This window comes from Pristiophorus japonicus, unplaced genomic scaffold (genome assembly GCF_044704955.1).
Source record: "Pristiophorus japonicus isolate sPriJap1 unplaced genomic scaffold, sPriJap1.hap1 HAP1_SCAFFOLD_635, whole genome shotgun sequence".
Lineage (NCBI taxonomy): Eukaryota > Metazoa > Chordata > Chondrichthyes > Pristiophoridae > Pristiophorus > Pristiophorus japonicus.
Genome location: NW_027254547.1, coordinates 186,579 through 211,471, shown reverse-complemented (window position 1 = coordinate 211,471; position 24,893 = coordinate 186,579). Strand labels below are relative to the sequence as shown.

At 42.6% G+C, this 24,893-nt stretch overlaps 1 protein-coding gene across 1 annotated transcript in view; it reads left to right on the top strand.

Moving 5' to 3' along the window:
- The window catches only part of tdrd3 (tudor domain containing 3), a 183,378-nt gene that overhangs the window by 71,527 nt on the left and 86,958 nt on the right, over positions 1-24,893 (top strand). Inside the window, exons 6-9 of the mRNA XM_070874000.1 lie at positions 269-340; positions 1,274-1,420; positions 5,519-5,665; positions 12,630-12,789. Coding sequence (XP_070730101.1) covers positions 269-340; positions 1,274-1,420; positions 5,519-5,665; positions 12,630-12,789 — 526 coding nt within the window. The remainder of the gene's footprint in view (positions 1-268; positions 341-1,273; positions 1,421-5,518; positions 5,666-12,629; positions 12,790-24,893) is intronic.

Below are 24,893 nucleotides of genomic sequence, written 5' to 3'. Positions count from 1 at the left end.
ATATTTTACCTTTTACACATTACTGTGCTGTAGCATTGTGGTCACTGTTCAGTTTTATAACTAGCACATCTTTTAATTCCAATTGTTCAACTTTCCACTGTCTTGCCAAATTATTCTCTAACTTCTAACGTATCCTTCGACTGGAAAGCAATGCCATTTACTAATTAGAGAAAATAAATATGTTTACTTTATTTTCTTTATTGTTTTAAGGTTTATTGGACAGCAAGTATTATCCTCTTTTTGAAAAGCTGTTCTGTTTTTCCCCCAGAGTTTGGCAAAATATAATAGAAGTAATATTGGAGCTGAAGGTGGACCACCTCCTTTTGTCCCTTTTGGGCAGGTATGATAAGTTACACATTGCTTCTCAGTAGAGTATTTGTTGCGTGAAAAAGAAAGAACTTGGACTGGAAATTCGGTCTTGTGCCGCCCCTTTTAGCACCCTGGTGGGGTGGCAATGGTGATAAAAACATAGAAAATAGGTGCAGGAGTAGGCCATTCAGCCCTTCGAGCCTGCACCACCATTCAGTAAGATCATGGCTGATCATTCCTTCAGTACCCCTTTCCTGCTTTCTCTCCATTCCCCTTAACCGTAAGGGCCATATCTAACTCCCTCTTGAATATATCCAATGAACTGGCATGAACAACTCTCTGCGGCAGGAAATTCCACAGGTTAACAACTCTGAGTGAAGAAGCACTTAGACCGGGCAGCCAGCTTCCAGTGCCCCGCTGGCACATTCGGTGCCAGGTTTACGGGGCCGCAGAGTAGTACTGCCTAGGAGAGGCGAGCCGAGCCGCTGCGCAATGCCTCTGGTTGTGACACTGGCTAGCTATTTGGATCGTGCCCGCTGCGTAGCATCCTGTAGCTAGTAATTACTATGGGCCATCATGTTTTCAGTATCCTTGGAAATCTGGATTCTTCTGCTGTAAAGAAAAACTCTCAATTGGAGTCGGCACACGATGTATCCTGAACAGATGCGCTTGGCGTTGGACATTTCTGTGTATAGAGACTCATCGCAGCAGAAAACGTGACCACTTTCTAATGATTCTTAGGTAGCACTATATGCTGGATCGTACTGTACCAGTCATCTTTGTGGTTCCACAGTGAAGACTTTTGAAACTGTTGAAAATAATACTTCTTGTGGGGTGGTACTTGAAATATTTTATTCACTCAAAGCGGATGAAGTTCATATTAATTGCTACCACAAAACTGTTGAGAGCTTAAGGTTTCATGTTAGCTTCATTTTATTTATTGCAAATAACTTTTTTTTTTCAGAAATGCGTAACTCGTGACCAAGTTGATAGCAGAGACCTCGATAAGAGGAAAACACTACAAATTGCCAGCACAAATAAGACCGGAGGTGATGATGAATTTGAAAAGCAAAGGACTGCTGCTATTGCAGAAATTAGCAAGAACAAGGAGGTACAGTATAAAGTTCATAATTGATGAATATTATTTTCCACAGTTTATTTAGTGATTAAATAAACTATTTGAAAATTGTGGGTGAAAGGACTTGCAGATTGAAGCACTTTTTAAGATGCTGTTTGAGATTATATTTTTCATACGGGCAACCTATATTTCAGCTAAGGCTATTTGAGTAAGTGTAGTGTGGGGAAAAAAATATTGGCCCGGAATTTGTAATGACAGCGTAACCATCAGCATTCACCATCATCACTGTATAAAACGGACAGCAACTTCTGCCTTCTGCGCATACGCAGTTAAACGGGAAAATCCGGTAGTTGCTGTCAGTGATACCCTGCTCCTCCACAGGATGGGCTAATGTGTCCCAGTGGTTTACTGATCCCGATTTCTCCCATTAATCTACCGGCCCCACTTTCCACTCAGTACTGCAGCTGCCCCCTTTCAATATTCCTGACACCTATTTTCCTCCATCAGTGCTCCCATTCCCCTTATATCATGTCTGCCTCTCCTGCTGTACCATTCTTCATCAACCATGTCTATCTTTGTTACTCTTGTCGCATCCGTGTCGCTTTGGTTTTTTTTTATTTGGATTTTAATGACTGTCTGTTTCCTGGGAAAATGGACATTTCATAAGCAGTTTGCTATTTAAAATTGTGGTTTGCTGTGTAAATTTTTTAAATTTTAGCCACATCCAGCTGACACGCGTATCCCATTGAGAGATGGGAGTGATGTTCCTGTGCCCTTAAGAGCTTTAGAAACGCAATTCAGAATACCTGTATGGAAGGTCAAATGCTTGGTTCGCAAGGGGGAACTGAAAGCGCTTTCTCTCCTCCCATTAAATGGAATATAAAACACAAAAATTTAATTAATCTTGTAACCAGAAAGTGAGGTGAAGAAATGTTATTCAGCTATCTACCCTCAGTGGTCAAGGGAAAATCAATTTATTTACCAGCATTCCATTAAAAAACTATTCTTCTGAACACCCCTATTAAAACTTCTTTCCAAATATTTTAGTAGTCCTGTGCAACTTTCCAACACCCCCAGCACCCCACCACTTGCAACAGCATGCCTTCAGACTCACTATTAGCCATGTGACAGGAGACCTGGTAATATAATAACTTTTATTTATATTGCGCCTTTAACATAGTAAAACTTCCCAAGGCGCGTCACAGCATTATTACAAGACAAAACAGATAAATTTGACACCGAGCCACAAAAGAAGGAATTAAGGCAAATGACCAAAAGCTTGGTGAAAGAGGTCGGTTTTAAGGAGCGTTGTAAAGGAGGGTAGAGAGGCGGAGAGGTTTAGGGAGGGAGTTCCAGAGCGTGGGGCCCAAACAGCTGAAGGCACAGCCACCAATGATTGAGCAGTTATAATGAGGGATGTTCAAGAGGGCAGAATTTGAGGAGTGCAGACATCTTGTGGGGTTGAGAGGCTGAAATCGACTAGAGATAGGAAGGGGCAAGGCCATGGAGTGATTTGTAAACAAGGATGAGAATTTTGAAATCGAGGTGTCTTTAACCGGGAGCCGATGTAAGTCTGAAAGCACGGGTGATGGTGCTCGTGACTTGGTGCGAGTTAGGACATGGGCTGCTGAGTTTTGGACGACTTCAAGTTTGCATAGTGTAGAATGTGGGAGGCCGGCCAGGAGTGAGTTGGAGTATAAAGTCTCGAGGTAACAAAGGCATGAATGAGGGTTTCAGCAGCAGAAGAGCTGGGGCGGAGGCGGGCAATATTACGGAGGTCGAAAAAGGCGGTTTTAGTTATGCCGCGGCTATGTGGCTGTAAACTCATTTCAGGGTCAAATATGACACTCGGGTTGCGAACAGTCTTGTTCACACTCAGATTGATGCTAGGGAGAGGGTTGAAGTCAGTGGTAAGGGAATGCAGTTTGTGGCGAGGACCAAAGATAATGGCTTCGGTCTTCCCAATATTTAATTGGAGAAAATTTCTGCTCATCCAGTACTGGATGTCTGACAAGCAATCTGACAATTTAGATACCAAGCAGGGATCGAGAGAAGTGCTGGAGAGGTAGAGCTGGGTGTTGTCACCTAGGAAACTCGTGTAAGCCTTCGCTCTTGATTCTCAGTCAGATGGTTGTGGGTTCAATCTCCACTCCAGGGACTAGTGTCAGAGCCGAGGCTGACACGTCAGTGCAGAACTGAGGGAGTGCTACACCCCCAGGTGTGCCCTCCTTCGGATGAGATGTTAAATCAAGACTCGGTCTGATCAGATGAGCAGAAAAGATCCCATGGCACTATTCAAAGCAAAGCGCATGACAGTCCTTCCAGTGTCCTGGCCAATATTTATCTCTCATGAAATTATCTGGTCATGTATCTTAGTGCTATTTGTGGGGACTTTGCTGTGTGAAAAGACTGTCTACATCATAACAACAACTTACACTTGTATAACCATCTTTTTGATTTAAAAAAAAATAATTTGCAGGATGTAGGCCAGCATTTCTTGCCCATCCTTAATTGTCCTGAGAAGATGATGGTGAGCTGCTGCCTTGAACCACTGCAGTTTATATGATTAAGGTATTCCCACCATGCTGTTGGAAGTTCCAGGATTTTGATCCACTGACTAATAAGGAATGGGTATATATTTTCAAGTCAGGATAGTGTGTGACTTGGAGGTGGTGGTGTTCCCATGCACCTGCTGCCCTTGTCCTTCGATGTGGCAGAGGTTGCTGGTTTGGGTGGTGCTCTCGAAGAAGCCTTGGCAAGTTGCTGCAGTGCATCGCCTAAATGGTGCACATTGCAGACATGGTGTGCCAGTGGTGGAGGGAGTGCATGTTTATAAAGTTGTGGATGGGATGCCAATCAAGTGGGCTACTTTGTCCTAGATCATGTCGAGCTACTTGAGTTGGAGCTCAACTCGTTTAGGCAAGTGGGAGAGTATTCCATCACAGTCCTGACGTGCCTTGTAGAAGGTGGAAAGGCTTTGGGGAGTCAGGAAGTGGGACACTCGCCACAGAATACCCAGCCTCTGACCTGCTCTTGTTGTCACAGTATTTATGTGGCTGGTCCAGTTAAGTTTCTGATCAATGCTAACCCCCCCTCCCCCCCCCACCCCCAGGATTTTGATGGTTGGGGATTCGATGATGGTAATGACTGTCAACGGGAGGTGGTTAGACCTTCTCTTGTTGGAAATGGTCATCGCTTGGCACTTGTGTGACATGAATGTTACTTATCAGCCCAAGCCTGAATGTCTTCCTGGTCTTGATGCATGCAGGCATGGACTGCTTCATTATCTGAGGAGTTGCGAATGGAACTGAACACTGTGCAACTTTAGCGAACATCCCCATTTCTGACCTTATGATAAAGGGAAGGTCATTGATAAGCAGCTGAAGATGGTTGAGCCTAAGATACTACCCTGAGGAACTCCTGCAGTGATGTCCTGGAGCTGAGATGATTGGCCTCCAACAGCCACAACCATCTTTCTTTGTGCTAGATATTATTCTAGCCAGTGGAGAGTTTTCCCCCTGATTCCCATTGACTTCAACTTTACTAGGGCTCCTTGATGCCACACTCAGTCAAATGCTGCCTTGATGTCAAGGGTAGTCACTCTCTCCTCGCCTCTGGAATGCAGCTCTTCTGTCCATGTTTGGACCAAGGCTGTAACAAGCACATAAGAACATAAGAAATAGGAGCAGGAGTGAGCCTTATGACCCTTTTGAGTTTGCTCTGTCATTCAGTAACATCATGGCTGATCTTCGATCTCAGCTCCACTTTTCCCTTTCCCAAAATTCTTCCTGACCTCAGCCTTAAATTTTTGACCCCTTATTCTGAAACTATGCCCCCTAGTTCTAGATTCTGCAGCCAGGGGAAACAACCTCTCCGCATCGATCCGGTCAATTCCCCTCAGAATCGTATGTTTCAATGAGATCACCCCTCATTCTAAATTCCTCAGCTTGTGCTTTACTGTTTAACTTGTGGCATAAAGTAATGTCTACAATAGGGAATTATTGGATAAAATTGTTCGTACAAGTAGAATTTTTAAAATGCTTTTTCAAAGCCCTGCAAATATCCTCTGCTTTTATACAAGCAAGGTCAAAAACATTGATTATATCTTCAATATCTTTTGTTGAAATCAAGGCAAAGACATTTGGTGGAGGAAGCAATGCCCGGAGCAATTTAAACTCGAGTGGTGTAGGCAGCAGGAGCAGGGATGCGTTCCAGAGGAACCGAGAGGAAAGGAGTACAAGGGCAGATGGGAAACCTGAAGGTGTATATCGAGAATTGGTAAGCTTTTAGATCTGATACTGAAAAATTCATTTATTTTTCTTTACCTCCTATTTAGGTTAACTCTTTTTATAAAAAAAAAATAGTCAAGTCCTTTTGCAAATTTTAGTATGTATTCATGGTGGGATAACATACTCTATCCTCTGAACTCTGAAGTACTTTGGTATACTTCAAAATTGTGATCAGTGTGAAAAGGGAAAGTTTTTATCAGATAAAAGCTACCCAATTGAAAACTGCTGAACAACTTCTGAAATGAAGGTAGACTCCATTTAATAATATTTCTGACACTTTGCATAAATCTCCGCAAGGGAACCAGTGAAGGCATTACAGTTACCTTGACAAACACGTACTGTGGAATGATTCCGATGCCCAATTGCTGTCCAGTGACCTCTGCTGAATGTGTATATGTGGCTCGAGACAATTTTTGTAGGCTCATCTGTGATGTCAGTTCAACTGATTCAAGTTGATTATGGAGAGTGGCTATTCTGGGCAAAGGCAATGAAGCTAAAAGTGCCTTTACGCTCCCAATATTAGCATTTGTGTTTTAGCTTTGCAGCAATGCTAAATTTGTGCACTTCAATTATATGTTAAGGTTGTAAGTCGTGTCTTTAGCTGACTCGGCCCTAAGCTTTGGAATTCCCTCCCGAAACCTCTCTGCTTCTTTCCTTCTTTAAGATGCTCCTTAAAACCTACTTCTTTGTCCAAGCTTTTAATCGTCTGTCCTAATACCTTGTGCGGTTCAAATTTTGTTGAATAACGCTCTTGTGAAGCACCTTGGGACATTTTACTACATTAGAGATGTTATATAAATATAAGTTGTTAAGACAACCAACACGAGGGAAACCTACTTGGCCAATCTACCTGTCTCAGATGCATCTGTCCATGACAGTATTTGTAGGAGTGACCACTGCACAGTCCTTCTGCAGACAAAGTCCTGTCTTCACATTGTGGACACCATCCATCTTGTGTGGCCTCAACCAACATGTTAAACAAGATAGATTCAGAACTGATATAGTAGCTCAAAACTGGGCACCCATGAGGCACTGTGGACCTTCAGCAGCAGCAAAATTGTATTCCACCACAATTTGTAACCTCGGCTCGTCACATCTCACTCTATCACTACCGTCAAGCGAGGGGACCAACCCTGGATCAATGAGGACTGTGGTAGTGCATGCCAGGAGCAGCACCTGGTGTACCTAAAAATGAGGTGCCAACCTGAGGAAGATACAACGCAGGACTAGTCGCATGCTAAACAGCGGAAGCAGCGTGAGACAGACAGAGCTAAGCGAAGCCACAACCAACTGGTTAAATCATGTCAAGTTGTGAATGATGGTGGATAATTAAACAACCAAGGGGAGGTGGCAGCTTCATGAACAGCCCCATCCTCAACAATGGCATAGTTCAGCATGCGACTGCAAAAGACTAGGCTGAAGCGTTCGTAACCATCTTCAGCCAGAAGTGGAGAGAGAATGATCCATCATGGCCTCCTCGTGAAGTCCCCACAATCACAGAAGACAGTCTTCAGCCAATTCAGTTCATTCCACATGATATCAAGAAATGGCTGAATGCACTGGATACAGCAAAAGCTATCGACCCCGACAACATCCCGGCTGTCGTACTGAAGACTTGCGCTCCTGAACTAGCCGTGCCTCTAGCCCAGCTATTTCAGTAGAGCTACAGCACTGGCACCTACCCTACAATGTGGAATATTGCCCACGTATATCCTGTTCACAAAAAGCAGGACAAATCCAGTCATCAGCAAAGTGATGGAAGGTGTCATCGACAGGACTATCAAGTGGCAATTAGTCACCAATAACCTGCTCTTCGAAGCTCCGTTTCGGTTCTGCCAGGACATTTCAGCTCCAAACCTCATTATAGCCTTGGTCCAAACACGAACAAAAGAGCTGGATTCCAGAGGTTAGAGTGTCTGCTCTTTACATCAAGACAGCATTTGACCAAGTGCGGCATCAAAGGGCATAGTAAAATTGAAGTCAATGGGGATCGAGGGAAAACTTTTGACAGGCTCGAGTCCTATCTTGCACAAACGATGATGGTTGTGGTAGAGTCCAATCATCTCAGTCCCAGGAGTTCCTCAGGGTAGTGTCTTGGGCTACTTCATAAATGACCTTCCCTCCATCATAAGATCAGAAGTGGGGCTGTTCACAAATGATTGCACAGTGTTCAGTTCCATTTGCAATTGCTTAGATAATTAAGCAGTCCATGCCCACATGCAGCAAGACCTGTCGAACCTCCAGGCTTGGGCTGATAAGTGGCAAGTAACATTCGTGCCACACAAGTGCCAGGCAATGACCATGTCCAAGAAGAGAGAGTCTATCAAACTTTCCATGAGATGCAATAGCATTACCAATACTGAATCCTGAACCATCAATATCTTGAGGGTCACCATTGGTTATAAGAGCAGGTCAGAGACTGGGTGGATCACCTTCTGACTCCCCAAAGCCTTTGCACCATCTGCAAAGCACAAGTCAGGAGTGTGATGGAATATTCCCCATTTGCCTGGATGAGGTTAGCTTCAGCAACACATAAGAAGTTCGACACCACCCAGTAAAAAGCAGCCTGCTTGATCGGCACCCCTTCCACCACATTAAACATCGCTTCCTCCTTGATGGGCACAATGTGGCAGCAATGAGTACCATCTACAAGATGCACTTCAGTAACTTGCCAAGGCTTCTTCAGCAGCATCTCCCAAACCTATTTTTATTTTTTTATTTTTCGTTCCTGGGATGTGGGCGTCACTGGCAAGGCTAGTATTTATTGCCCATCCCTAATTGCCTCTACCACCTAGTGAGCACATTGGAGCACCACCACTTCGAAGTCACAAGCCATCCTGACTTGGAAATAGATCGTCATTCCTTAATCGTCACTGGGTCAAAATCTTGGAACGTCCCACTGAACAGCACTGTGGGATTACCTTGACCGCATGGACTGCAGCAGTTCAAGAAGGCGACTCACTCCCACCTTCTCCAGATTAATTAGGGATGGGTAATAAATGCCAGCATTGCCCACATCCTGTGAGTGAATACAAAAATTCAATGCATTTCAATGGTGAGGCAGGCAGTGAGAATCCGATTTTTATGAAGCTGTAACGGTGGATCAACTCGGACAGCAACCTTTTGGCATCTGCCTCTCGCCTGAAGTTGCTGTACCATTTGCACATAAATAAGAATTCTCGTGTCGGGTCCCAGTCTCATTAGGTCACTTCTGCATAATATGGTTATTAATGAAGCAGGTAAAATGAAAATCTCTCGCTGTTTAGGAATTAAATTTATAACACTTTTTTGTGTATGTTCATTGAATGTTTAGATAACCTAAATGTATCTGAAATAGTCAACCAGAGTTTACATATTTTAAAAAGTCATCATCTGACAAAGGGAATGTGCCAAGTTTTGTTAGCGAGAATTAAAAAAGTTAATTAAGTGAACGATTTAGAAAGTTGCAAGTAAATGACATGGCAATATATCTGCAGGGAATGTAAGCTTTATCCAGAATCTTGCACTCTTCTGTTCAGCTCTATTTGAAATTCCTCAGAAAATAAAGCAATCCATGTCCAAATGCAGCAGGATCAGGACAGCACCTGGGCTTGAGCTGATGTTACTTGCCACTTAAGTCTCAGACAATAACCATCTTTAACAAGGGATAGCCTCACCAGCTCCCTTGACGTTCAACGGCATTGCTATCACTGAGTCCCTAACCATCAATATTCTTGGGTCATCATAAACTAGAAACTCAATTTGACCAGTCACATAAATACCATGGCTACTGGAGCAGGTCAGAGGCTGGGTATTCTGTGGCAAATGGCTCATTCCCTGAATCTCCAAAGTTTCCACTTAAAAGGCACAAGTCAGGAGTGTACTATTTACAGGATGCACTGTAGCAAGTCACCAAGGCTTCTTTCACAGTACCTCCCAAACTCACGACCGCCACCACCACCGAGAAGGACAAGTGCAGAAGGTGGATGGGAAACCCCAGTACCTCAGTTTCCCTCCAAAATCCTACACCACCCCAACCTAGGCATATATTGCCATTGTTGCTTTGCCCCTGAGTTAGAATTCTGAAACTCCATACCGAACAACATTGTGGGAACAGTTCAACACCACCATCACCATCTTGGGGCAACAAAGGATAGGCAATAAATGCCAACCTTGCCAGTGACGCTCATATCTTTATACACTCTAAATTGTTCTAATTTTTTATCGATACATGATGTTGTCATTCTTGTACACTGGATTGTTTACAATTAGGAATGCAAAATGGCTAGATGCTTGTTCAGTTGTAGCTATGTGTTTTTAACTTCAGGTCTGTGTTGAAGACTTACGTTCCGAGATAACCTCAGACAATGTGTCGTTCTGAATATCTGCTATTTTAGTATAATAGGCTTTTGTTCTTAATTTCAACTTTTTATTTGCAGGTATTGTGACAAATTCACCTGACATTAAAAATAATTATTTCCTACAAGCTTCCCCTTGTTGACATCATGCATAGACATGGGGTCAGCTGTCATATTTTTATTGACAACACCCAGTTCGACCTCTCCACCACCTCTCTTGACTGCCTTTGTATTGTCAATTATTGTCTGACCTCCAGTTTGGATGAGTTGTAATTTTCTCCAATTAAGCATTGGGAACATTTAAGTCATCACCTTTAGCCTCCACCACAAATGCTATACTCTTTAAATGATGCCATTCCTCTCCCCTGCCAGTCAGTGAGGACAGATGTAATGGTAGAACAAGGGTCAAGCAGCAGAGTTTTGAATGAGATGAAGCTGACGAAAGGTGAAAGATATGCCAGCCAAGAGAGCATTGGAATAGTTGTACCTGGGAACAATAAAGGCCTGCCGTTGGGTTTCAGCAGCAGATGGGCTATGGTAGGGATGGAGGTAGGCAATGTTACAGAAGTGGCAGTAGGCGGTCTTTATGTTGGAGGATATTGTGTCAGAAGCTACGCTTGGGTTCAAATAAGACACCAAAGTTACAAATCGCCTGGTTCGGCCCGAGATAAAAGTTATCGGGACCTCCATATGTAATGTAATGTAATGAATCCTGTTCTTGCAAGTCTGCATTCAATATCAATGAACAAAGGTACATGAAAGTTAGTTGCTTTTACAAACTCAAAAATCATGATGATTTGATAAAACTTGACTTGTTTAAATAGACTTTCTGAAATTCCTTTATCTATTTTGACACTGTACCTTGATTTATTGAGGCTGGAAAATCTTCCACAATGCATATCTCAACGTAGCTGAATAGTTCTTTTATCTTCAACTGAAGCAGGCTATTTGTAACTTTGGTGTCTTATTTGAACCACTAACCTTTAAATAATCATGCAAACTATAGTGTTGAGTGAGAAAACAAAATTGACATCCTCTTCCAATTGTACAATTGAAACCTCTAACTTTTATTTGTCTGCAGAGAGCACTTGACACCTAAGCTGCGTTTGGGCAGCACCTGTCACTTATATAAAGATTATTTGATGATTAAACCCACTGAGTAACACCGTATGTGAGTGATGCTGGTTTTAACCTGTGTACTTCTAAAAGTATTTCATGGGATTTATACATGTCTTGTAATTCATAATTAAATGAACTACTTTGTGTTATGTTTTGATTACCACTTCAGCATTTTGCGGGAAGATGTTTCCTGCCATTTCCACCCACCCCAATGAGGTGAGAACACGCTTGCTGGAGCATAAATACCAGTGTGGGCTGAATGGTCTTTTTCAGTGGTGTAAAATTCTATGTTACTATATTCAATGTAATCAAGTAACCTATAATGGATATTGTCACTTCATATTGCATTATGGATAGTGTGACAAAATAAAATAGTTCTGTTTTGTTTTAGTGATTATCAAGGTTCCTTTTAATTTAGTCACTGGTCATAAGGAGTTTAAAACCATCTAGCTAGAGATAAAATCTTGTCCCAAGATTGACTCGATACAAGTTCTGTTGCCTGCACAACTTGAAAGAAGAACCAAACTACTTTTGAACAAATTCAAGCTATATGATTTGTGCTGTTATTTGTATGATCGTCAGATATTTTGAATGTTGTCGACAGTTATTCAAATCTAGGAGGTCCCAGTCACTGTCACGGCGATATTTAAGGAGCTTTAGCTATTTGACTTCCAAGAGATATAGTACAGACTATCACAGCTCCAGCAGTGATGATAAACATAACCCAAATAAAACTTTAATATATAGAAAAGCAGCTTGTTGCTTAAATTGGGATTTTTAGTTTTCCTTTTGAGGAGCTAGATTAGATTTTTGCTTATGCATTACTGTTAATTATTTGCTTGTTCATCTTTTGTTAAATACATTTGTTTGGTAGTTTAACCTGAAAACAAGGTCTGCTGATATGATGCTTTATTGCTTTTTGAGGATGGGAGAGTGACTTGTGGAGGCAGAGGATAATTCCAGTAGATGACACTGATTGACAGACACATTTTGTTCATTAACTTGGCGATGTTACTGAACACTCATCTGGATATCAAGTTTATTGAAGATACTTTAAGACATTGGGAATTGGAACTCACTTATGAAAGTGATCTTGGATGTGGGAGTCAAAACAATTTAATGTAACAAAGTTAGAAAAGGCCTAAAATGTAAATAATTTTGTACTTTTGGTCCCTGTTCAGTTGAGAATTGGGTTCATATAGGGCACCTGATGGGTAGAGCTGAGGCATTGATAGTTTCCTCAAACCAGATGTGAAAGGACTCTATTCCCCAAGCAGTTATTTAAAAAAAAATCATACTGTGTTAGTTTGTGTTCATTTTAATTTAAAATTAAATTATAACAGTTTGGGTAACCTTTCTAGAGGAGGTACTAATGTTGAATGAATTAAAACAGATTTGAACCAGTCATTGATAATACAGTACAGTAGAGATCTTTAATATTGAACATTAATGGGAAAGTGTATATTTTGTTGTTTTATGAGATCTTTCCTATTGCAGGTTGATGAGCGAGCTTTACAACACATAATTGAAATGGGTTTCAGCAAGGAAGAAGCAAGACAGGCCCTAATGGATCACAGCAATAGATTGGAAAATGCATTAAATTTTCTTCTCAATAGCATCAAAATACAACCAACTATGCATAATCCACCTGTAAGAGGTAAAGCCTACATATTTGGATATTATTTTTAAAATCGGTTGCAATGTAATTTGGGTCTGCTTAAATGACACCAATAACTGCTTTCGTATTTTATATCAGTTTTTAAACAAAAGTGAACTACAATTGTTTGATATGTACTTAACAAACAGTGAGTACTCCTCCAATCCAATTGTACCTCCAAGGATATTATGTCAAGTATCAATATTAAAATCACCGTGCTGTCTCTTCCAAAATTCTCCCTTCGGGCATTTACCCTTTTTACATTGTTCTGTGTTTCTTCTTCAAATGAAAAAAAAAGTGACATTAGCAGAGAGATTAACAAATGTTCAAAACGAGGGACTTTTTATTTTGCCAATAGTGGTGCCGTGAATACTTAAATAAAATAATTTATATTTGTGCTGTGTATGTACAATTTATGTGCTTCTGAATTTAATGCATTGCTATAGTTTCCAGACATGCAAGAAACCCTCCATATTTAAGCAAAATATCAACATGACAACAAAAGGAAAATCAAATCAAGTTCATGTCGGGACAGAGTGGTGGATTCAAAAATGGAAAAGCCTGAACCTTTTACATAGGAAGAGCAGGCACAGCAGAGATTCATGAGCTGTCTGCATTGTTTGCGAGTTTGGGTTGAATCCTGTTTTATTTTAATCTCAAATCTTTGGACGAGTGCAAAAATAAAAATTCCAGGAAATTGGGAGTCGAATTTTCAGGGAGACATTGAATACATAGCAGCTTTTTAAAATGAGGAGATACAGATTTAAAGTTTGGATTGAATTGAAATTGACCTTCAAAATCAGGACAATTGAGAGATGTATGCATTGCTACATGTGAGTGATCACATTTCTTGCATTTTCTACAGAATATTTTTACCTCTGAACTTGAGATTTTTGGTTTCTGATCAGACTTTCTGAAAGTCTTTGTAAATGATTTGATGGAGAATCTGTGACAGTTTTGGCGTAAAAATATATGTGTATATATATCAACGTTTTATGCTGGTGGTCAGTGTTTTCCCTGAATATTAATATATTTTGAAGAAAACTGCTTTATTTCTTTAGATGCAACACCTTTGTTTCAAACTCTCTTCAGAGCAGATATAAGGTAAAGTATATATGCAGTGACTACCCCACTTATATTGTACATAGCTACGTCAACATTCATACCTAAGGTTGCACTTCAAAGAGATCTAGATGCTTTTGTAAACTCTGCATTCAGCATATCCATTCACCGAGGAGCAGCAATTAGTTAAATGGAAAAGTGCTAATTTATAGCCAAAATATTAGAGAATACATTGGAAGAAGGCTTAATCTTAGGAAGAACTCTGGTCAAACCATACCTTTTGTGGAGTGACTTCTGGTTACTGAGCCTTGAAGAAATCCTTCGAATGCTACAAAGAAGAGCTATAAGATTGATCCCAAATGTCTGAGTTAGGAGGGCAGACTGGAGATCCTTGGGTTTCTGCAGTGGAATGGTATATAAGATGGGCAAATCCAGCAAGCTATTTCAAATTAAATCATGACAATGGAACGAAGGCACAGGAATTAAACGAGTCGAAAGCAAATTTAGGACTGATGTCAGGAAGTTCTTAAGTGATTAAATGTTTTGTATCAGTCTTGATGGTAGAGGACACGAAGAATATCCCAACTGTGGATAGTCAAGGGGCTATAGGGGGGGAGGAACTTAACACAATCAATAAGATAATGGGACGAAAGGCAGATAAATCCCCTGGACCTGATGGCTTGCATCCTAGGGTCTTAAGAGAAACAAAGAAACATAGAAAATAGGTTCAGGAGTAGGCCATTTGCCCTTCGAGCTTGCACCACCATTCGATAAGATCATGGCTGATCATTCCCTCAGTACCCCTTTCCTGCTTTCTCTCCATACCCTTGATCCCTTTAGCCGTAAGGGCCATATCTAACTCCCTCTTGAATATATCCAATGAACTGGAATCAACAACTCTCTGCGGCAGGGAATTCCACAGGTTAACAACTCTGAGTGAAGAGGTTTCTCCTCATCTCAGTCTTAAATGGCCTACCCCTTATCCTAAGACTGTGTCCCCTGGTTCTGGACTTCCCCAACATCGGGAACAATCTACCCGCATCTAACCTGTCCAGTCCTATCAGAATCTTGTATGTTTCTATGAGATCCCCTCTCATCCTTCTAAACTCCAATGTGTGAAGGCCCAGTTGATCCAGTCTCTTCTCATATGTCAGTCCTGCCATCCTGGGAATCAGTCTGGTGAACCTTCGCTGCATTCCCTCAATAGCAAGAACGTCCTTCCTCAGATTCGGAGACCAAAACTGAACACAATATTCCAGGTGAGGCCTCACCAAGGTCCTGTACAACTGCAGGAAGACCTCCCTGCTCCTATGCTCAAATCCCCTAGCTATGAAGGCCAACATACCATTTGCCGCCTTTAGCGCCTGCTGTACCTGTATGCCAACTTTCAATGACTGGTGAACCATGACACCCAGGTCTCGTTGCACCTCTCCTTTTCCTAATCTGCCGCCATTCAGATAATCTTTCTTTGCGTTTTTGACCCCAAAGTGGATAACCCCACATTTTTCCACATTATACTGCATCTGCCATGCATTTGCCCATCACCTAACCTGTCTAAGTCACCCTGTAGCCTCTTAGCATCCCCCTCACAGCTCACACCTCCACCCAGTTTAGTGTCATCTGCAAACTTGGAGATATTACACTCAATTCCTTCATCCAAATCATTGATGTATATTGTAAAGAGCTGGGGTCCCAGCACTGAGCCCTGCGGCACTCCACTAGTTACTGCCTGCCATTCTGAAAAGAACCTGTATATCCCGATTCTCTACTTCCTGTCTGCCAACCAGTTCTCTATCCACATCAGTACATTACCCCCAATACCATGTGCTTTGATTTTGCACACCAATCTCTTGTGTGGGACCTTGTCAAAAGCCTTTTGACAGTCCAAATACACCACATCCACTAGTTCTCCCATGACCAGTCGACTAGTTCCATCCTCAAAACATTCCAGAAGATTTGTCCAGCATGATTTCCCCTTCATAAATCCATGCTGACTTGGACCGATCCTGTCACTACTTTCCAAATGCGCTGCTATTTCATCCTTAATAATTGATTCCGACATTTGCTCCACCACTGATGTCAGGCTAACTGGTCTATAATTACCCGCTTTCTCTCCCTCCCTTTTTAAAAAATTGGTGTTACATTATCGACCGTCCAGTCCATAGGAACTGATCCCGAGTCGATAGACTGTTGGAAAATGATCACCAGTGCATTCACTATTTCTAGGGCCACTTCCTGAAGTACTCTGGGATGCAGACTATCAGGTCCTGGGGATTATCGGCCTTCAATCCCAGCAATTTCCCGATCACAATTTCCCACCTAATAAGGATATCCTTCAGTTCCTCCTTCTCACGAGACCCTTGGTCCCCTAGTACTTCCGGAAGGTTATTTGTGTCTTCCTTTGTGAAGACCGAACTGAAGTATTTGTTCAATTGGTCTGCCATTTCTTTGTTCCCCATTATAAATTCACCTGAATCTGACTGCAAGGGACCTACGTTTGTCTTCACTAATCTTTTTCTCTTCACATATCTATAGAAGCTTTTGCAGTCAGTTTTTATGTTCCCGGCAAGCCTCTTCCCCTACTCTATTTCCCCCCCCCTCTGAATTAAACCCCTTTGTCCTCCTCTGCTGAATTCTAAATTTCTCTAAGTCCTCAGGTTTGCTGCTTTTTCTGGCCAATTTATATGCCTCTTCTTCCCTTGTTAGCCACGGTTGAGCCACCTTCCCTGTTTTATTTTTACTCCAGACAAAGATGTACAATTGCTGAAGTTCATCCATGTGATCTTCACATGTTTGCCATTGTCTATCCGCCGTCAACCCTTTTAAGTATCATTTGCCCGTCTATTCTAGCCAATTCACGCCTCAAACCATTGAAGTTACCTTTCGTTAAGTTCAGGACCCTAGTTTCTGAATTAATTGTGTCACTCTCCATCCTAATAAAGAATTCTACCATGTTATGGTCACTCTTCCCCAAGGGGTCTCCCAGAACAAGATTGCTAATTAGTCCTTTCTCATTGCACATCACCCAGTCTCGGATGGCCAGCTCCCTGGTTGGTTCCTCGATATATTGTTCGAGAAAACCATCCCAAATACATTCCAGGAAATCCTCCTCCACCGCATTGCTACCAGTTTGGTTAGCCCAATCAATATGTAGATTAAAGTCACCCATGATAACTGCTGTACCTTTATTGCATGCGTCCCTAATTTCTTGTTTGATGCTGTCCCCAACCTTACTACTACTAGTAGCGGCAGGGATTGTGGATGCATTGGGATTCTGGGGAGTTCCCAGCAGATTGGAAAACTGCAAATGTAATGCCCCTATTTAAAAAAGACAGACAAAAAGCAGGAAACTATAGACCAGTTAGCCTAACATCTGTGATTGGGAAGATGTTGGAGTCTCATTATTAAAGAATCAGTAGCAAGACATTTGGAAAAGCAAAATTCGGTCAAGGAGAGTCAGCATGGATTTATGAAGGGGAAGTCATGTTTGACAAATTTGCTGGAATTCTTTGAGGATGTGACGAAGAGGGTGGATAAAGGGGAACCAGTGGATGTGGTATATTTGGATTTGCAGAAGGCATTTGACAAGGTGCCACATAAAAGGTTACTGCACAAGATAACAGTTCATGGGGTTGGGGGTAATATATCAGCATGGATAGAGGATTGTCGAATGGACAGAAAACAGAGTCGGGATAAATGGTTCATTCTCAGGTTGGCAACCAGTAACTCGTGGGGTGCTGCAGGGATCTGTGCTGGGACTCCAACTATTTACAATCTAAATTAACGACTTGGAAGAAGGGATTGAGTGTAAAGTGGCCAAGTTTGCTGACGATACAAAGATGGGAGGAAAAACAATGTGTGAGGAGGACACAAAAAAATCGACGAAAGGACATAGACTGGCTAAGTGAGTGGGCAAAAGTTTGGCAGATGGAGGAAAATGTTGGAAAGTGTAAGGTTGTACACTTTGGCAGAAAAAAAATCAAAGAGCAAGTTATTATTTAAATGGAGAAAGATTGCAAAGTGCTGCAGTACAGCGGGACCTGGGGGTACTTGTGCCTGAAACACAAAAGGTTAGTATGCAGGTACAGCAAGTGATCAGGACGGCCAAATGGAATCTTAAAGGGGATGGAGTGTAAAAGCAGGGAAGTCTTGATACACCAGGGTATTGGTGAGGCCACACCTGGAATACTGCGTAGTTTTGGTTTCCATATTTACGAAAGGATATACTTGCTTTGGAGGTGGTTCAGAGAAGGTTCACTCGGTTGATTCCGAAGATGAGGGGGTTGACTTATGAGGAAAGGTTGAGTTGGTTGGGCCTCTGCTCAATGGAATTCAGAATATTGAGAGGTGATCTTATCAAAACGTATAAGATTATGAGGGGGCTTGACAAGGTGGAGGCAGAGAAAATGTTTCCACTGATGGCGGGAGACTAGAACTTGGGAGCATAATCTTAGAAAAGGGGGCCGCCCATTTAAAACTGAGATGAGAAGAAATTTCTTCCGAGGATTGTGGATCTGTAGAATTCACTGCCTCAGAGAGCTGTGGATGCTGGGACATTGAATAAATTTAAGACAGATAGAAGTTTCTTAACCGATAAGGGAATAAGGGGTTATGGGGAGCGGGCAGAAAAATGGACCTGAGCCCATGATCGGATCAGCCAAGCTCGTATTATGTTATGTTTCCAAGTAAGGTGACGGAGGCAAAAACCGTGGAATCATTCAAGAAACACTTGAATGCTAGGAATGAGGAGAGATGGATTGTCGGGTCTTACCAGAGGAATAAGTTAAAATGGGTCGAATGGCCTCTCTCAATAGATCTAGCTTGCAATCCAGATTTCATAGAATCATAGCATAGTTATAGCATGGAAGGAGGCCATTCGGCACATTGATCCCGTGCCAGCTCTCTGTAAGAACTTTTCAACTTGTCTCACTCCCCCACTCTTTCCCCGTAGCCCTGCAATTTCTTTTTCCTTCAGGTACTTATTCAATTCCCTTTTGAAAGCTACAATGGAGTCTGCCTCCACTAGCCTTTCAGGCAGAGCTTTCCAGATCCCAACCACTCGCTGCGTAAAAAAGTTTTCCCTCATGTCGCCTTTGGTTCTTTTGCGAAGCACCTTAAATCTGTGTACTCAAGTTCTTGACCCTTCCACCAATGGGAGGAGTTTCTCTCTATCGACTCTGTCTCGACTCCTCATGATGTTGCACACCTCTTAAAATCTCCTCTCAACCTTCTGTGCTCTTAAGGAGAACAACCCCGGCTTCCCTCGTCTGTCTGCACAACTGAAATCCCTCATCTCTGGATCCATTCTAGTAATTTTTTTCTGCATCCTCTCGAAGGCCTTCACATCCTCCCTAAAGTGCAGTGACCAGAATTGGACAATACTCCAGTTGAGGCAGAACCAATGTTTTATAAAGGTGGTTCATAACTTCCTTGCTTTTGTACTTTATGCTTCTGTTTATGAAGCACAGGAATCCTGTATGCTTTCTTAACTACTTTCTCAATTTGCCCTGTCACGTTCAATAATTTGTGCACATATACCCCTCAGTCTCTCTGATCATGCACCTCCTTTAGAATTGTACCCTTTAAGTTATATTGCCTCTTCTCGTTCTTCTTACCTAAATGTATCACCGCACTTTTCTGCGTTAAATTTCATCTGCCATGTGTCTACCCATTTCACCAGTCTGTCGTCTTGGAATTTTATCAAATTTTGAAATTGTGCTCTGTACATCCAAGTCATTAATATATATCAAAAAAAGCAGTGGTCCTAGTACCGACCCCTGAGGAACATCACTGTGCACCTTCCTTCAGTTTGAAAAACAACCGTTCACCATGACTCTGTTTCCTGTCACTTAGCCAATTTTGAATCCATGCTGCCATTGTCCCTTTTATTCCATGATCTTCAACTTTGCTTGTAATCCTATTATGTGACACAACATCAAACTCCTTTTGGAAATCCATGAACACCACATCAACCGCATTGCCCTCATCAACTCTCTCTGTTACCTCATTAAAAAAACTCAATAAAGTTAGTTATGCATGATTTGCCTTGAACAAATTTAAACTGGCTTTCCTTAATTTATCCACACTTGTCCAAGTGACTTAATTTTGACCCTGATTATCATTTTTAAAAGCTTCCCCACTACTGAGGTTAAACTGACTGGCCTGTAGTTGCTGGATTTATCCTTGCACACTTTTTTTGAACAAGAGTAAAACATTTGCAATTCTCCAGTCCTCTGGCACCAGTCCCGTATCTAAGGAGGATTGCAAGATTATGACCAGTACCTCTGCAATTTCTTCCTTAACTTCCCTCCGCATTCGAGGATGCATCCCAACCGGTCCTGCTAACTTATCTACTTTAAATACAGCCAGCCTTTCTCGTATCTCGTCTTTATCAATTCTTATACCATCTAGTACCTCCTCTTTCACTATAACTTTGGCAGCATTTTCTTCCTTAGTGAAGACAGATGCAAAGTCCTCATTTAGTAAGTCAGCCATATTCTCTGCCTCCATGTGTAAGTCTCCTTTTTCGTCCCTAACAGGCCCAACCTCTCTTCTTACTACCCATTGACTAATTATATGTCGTAGAAGACATTTGAATTTCCTTTTGTTCATTACCAATCTATTCTCATACTCTGTCTTGGCCCCTCTCTCTTTTTTCACTTCCCCACTGAACTTTCTATATTCAGCCTGATTCTCACTTGTCTGCTCAACCTGACTTCTGTCATATGCTTTTTCTGCTTCAACTTTCTATCTCTTTTGTCATCCAGGGAGCTCTCACTTTGGTTCCCCTATCGTTCCACTGTACCTTGACTATACCCAAACCATCTCCTCTTTAAAGACAGCCCATTGTTCAGTTACAGTTTTGCCTGCCAATCTTTGATTCAAGTTTTCCTGAGCCAGATCTGTTCTCAACCCACTGAAGTTTGTCTTCCAATTAAGTATTTTTACTTTAGATTGTTCCTTGTGCTTTTCCATATCTAATCTAAACTTTATAATACTATGCTCATTGTCCCCTAAATATTCCCCGACTGACACTTGCTCCACTTAACCCACCTCATTCTCCAAAACCAATCCAGTAATGCCTCGTTCCTCGTTGGGCTGGAAATGTGCGAATCAAAAAAGTTCTCCTAATCACACTTCAGAAATTCTTCCCCCTGTCTGCCCTTTACACTTACTATATTAGAATAATTGAAGTCTCCCATTATCACTACTCTATAGTTCTTGCATCTGTATTTGCTCCTCTATATCCTTCCCACTAGTTGGTGGCCTATAGAATATATCTTGTTGTGCAATGGCATCTCAATTATTTCTTAACTCTAACCAAATCAATTCTGTCCTTGACCCCTCCAGGGCACCCTTTCTCTCCAGCACTGTAACATTCTCCTTAAACAATAGTGCCACCCCACTTCCTTTCTTTCCTTCCCTATCTTTCCTGAACACCTTATATCCAGGAATATTTTATACCCAATTCTGCCCTTTTTTGAGCCAGGTCTCTGTTCTCGCCATGGCATTATATTCCCATGTGGCTATTTGAGCCTGCAGCTCAGCAACCTTATTCACCAGGCTTCATGCGTTTTCACACATGTGCTGTAAACCTATTTTAGGCCTTCTTGTACTCTTAGTTTGACTCTATCGAATAACTTCTTATTGCTTACTCTAGTGCGATCTGTCTCTCCCAATCCTTTGTACATTTTATTTCTCCTTTCTAATGCTAAATCCTGGTGTCCACCCCCTTGCCAAATTTGTTTGAACCCTCCCCAACACCACGAGCAAAGCACCCCGTGAGGATATTGGCCCCGGCTCTGTTGAGGTGCGACCCATTCGGCCTGTGCAGGTCTCACTTGCGAACTGGTCATCATGTCCCAAGAATCTCCCTCTGTCATCTCTCCAGCTATCCTCTATCCTCCTATTTCTATATTCACTAGCTCGGTGGGAGTAATCCGGAGAGTACTACCTTTGAAATCCTGCTTTTTGATCTCTTTCCGAGATCCCTAAAATCTGCCTGCAGGACCTTGTCCCACTTTCTACATATGCCATTGATACCGATATGGGCACGACCTCTGGCTATTGTAAGATTTCTAAATTTCTAGCATTAAATTGACAGAGACTGATTTTTTTTAAAACAATTTGGAATAGTTTATTAAACACACGCACATGCACATTTATCAGCAGTCCTCAGCTATCCTACAGATCTACTTAGTTACAACAGATACAATGATACAATTAAAAAAAGGTATAAAAAAGTATACGTCACTCCCCTCTGGCAAACATAGAAACATAGAAAATAGGTGCAGGAGCAGACCATTCGGCCCTTCGAGCCTGCACCGCCATTCAATATGATCATTGCTGATCATGCAACCTCAATATCCCACCCCTGCCTTCTCTCCATACTCGCTGATCACTTTAGCCGTAAGGGTCACATCTCACTCCCATTTGAATTTGTCCAACGAACTGGACTCATCAACTCTCTGTGGCAGAGAATTCCACAGGTTCACAACTCTCTGGGTGAAAAAGTTTCTCCTCATCTCGGTCCTATATGGCTTACCCCTTATCTTTAGACTGTGACCCCCGGTTCTGGACTTCCCCAACATTGGGAACATTCTACCTGCATTTAATCTGTCCAGTCCCATCAGAATTTTATAAGAACATAAGAACATAAGAACATGGAGTAGGCCATCTAGCCCCTCGAGCCTGCTCCGCCATTCAACAAGATCATGGCTGATCTGGCCGTGGACTCAGCTCCACTTACCTGCCCGCTCCCCATAACCCTTAATTCCCTTATTGGTTAAAAATCTATCTATCTGTGACATGAATACATTCAATGAGCTAGCCTCAACTGCTTCCTTGGGCAGAGAATTCCACAGATTCACAACCCTCTGGGAGAAGATATTCCTTCTCAACTCGGTTTTAAATTGGCTCCCCGTATTTTGAGGCTGTGCCCCCTAGTTCTAGTCTCCCCGACCAGTGGAAACAACCTCTCTGCCTCTATCTTGTCTATCCCTTTCATTATTTTAAATGTTTCTATAAGATCATCCCTCATCTTTCTGAACTCCAACGAGTAAAGACCCAGTTTACTCAATCTATCATCATAAGGTAACCCTCTCATCTCCGGAATCAGCCTAGTGAATCATCTCTGTACCCCCTCCAAAGCTAGTATATCCTTCCTTAAGTAAGGTGACCAAAACTGCACGCAGTACTCCAGGTGCGGCCTCACCAATACCCTATACAGTTGCAGAAGGACCTCCCTGCTTTTGTACTCCATCCCTCTCGCAATGAAGGCCAACATTCCATTCGCCTTCCTGATTACCTGTTGCACCTGCAAACTAACTTGTTGGGATTCATGCACAAGGACCCCCAGGTCCCTCTGCACCGCAGCATGTTGTAATTTCTCCCCATTCAAATAATATTCCCTTTTACTGTTTTTTTCCCCCAAGGTGGATGACCTCACACTTTCCGACATTGTATTCCACCTGCCAAACCTTAGCCCATTCGCTTAACCTATCTAAATCTCTTTGCAGCCTCTCTGTGTCCTCTACACAACCCGCTTTCCCACTAATCTTTGTGTCATCTGCAAATTTTGTTACACTACACTCCATCCCCTCTTCCAGATCATCTATGTATATTGTAAACAGTTGTGGTCCCAGCACCGATCCCTGTGGCACACCACTAACCACCGATTTCCAACCCGAAAAAGACTCATTTATCCCGACTCTCTGCTTTCTGTTAGCCAGCCAATTCTCTATCCATGCTAATACATTTCCACTGACTCCGCGTATCTTTATCTTCTGCAGTAACCTTTTGTGTGGCACCTTATCGAATGCCTTTTGAAAATCTAAACACACCACATCCATCGGTACACCTCTATCCACCATGCTCGTTATATCCTCAAAGAATTCCAGTAAATTAGTTAAACATGATTTCCCCTTCATGAATCCATGCTGCATCTGCTTGATTGCACTATTCCTATCTCGATGTCCCGCTATTTCTTCTTTAATAATAGTTTCTAGCATATTTCCCACTACAGATGTTAAACTAACCGGCATATAGTTACCTGCCTTTTGTCTGCCCCCTTTTTTAAACAGAGGTGTTACATTAGCTGCTTTCCAATCCGCTGGTACCTCCCCAAAGTCCAGAGAATTTTGGTAGATTATAACGAATGCATCTGCTATAACTTCCGCCATCTCTTTTAGTACCCTGGGATGCATTTCATCAGGACCAGGGGACTTGTTTACCTTGAGTCCCATGAGCCTGTCCAGCACTACCCCCCTAGTGATAGTGATTGTCTCAAGGTCCTCCCTTCCCACATTCCTGTGACCAGCAATTTCTGGCATGGTTTCTGTGTCTTCCACTGTGAAGACCGAAGTAAAATAATTGTTTAAGGTCTCAGCCATTTCCACATTTCCCATTATTAAGTCCCCCTTCTCCTCTTCTGAGGGACCAACATTTACTTTAGTCACTCTTTTCCGTTTTATATATCTGTAAAAGCTTTTACTATCCGTTTTTATGTTTTGCACAAGTTTACCTTCGTAATCTATCTTTCCTTTCATTGGGCCCAAGTTTCGGGCCGCACCTAGAACGGCGCAGCCCTGACCTGGACGCCCGTTTTTCGCGCCACAAAGTGCGCCGAAAAAAAACTTACAGATTCTCCGGCTCCCTGTAGGCCCTCTGGAGCCGGGCACGGCGCAGCACGAGCTGTGGGGGGCGGAGACAGGTCCCTGCGCTGAAAACAGTGCCGGGACCTCTGCACATGCGCGCTACAGTGGGCGCGCATGTGCAGTAGCTCCAGGCACCCAAAACTGTGGGAGGGGCCCGAAGCACACAGCCCCTAGCTCTGGCCGAATGGCCTCACTGGGGCTGCGTGCATAAGGCTGCCTCGCACGCCCAGCTCCTGCTTCCTCCCTACCCAACCCGACTCGACTACCGCTCCCCGCCCCCGGACCGGACTGGACCCGACCCCTGCTTCCCCCCCATCCCCCCCCCCCACCTGACCTCCCTCTCCCTCTCCCTCTCCCTCTCTCCCCCCCCCCCCCCGACCCGAATCT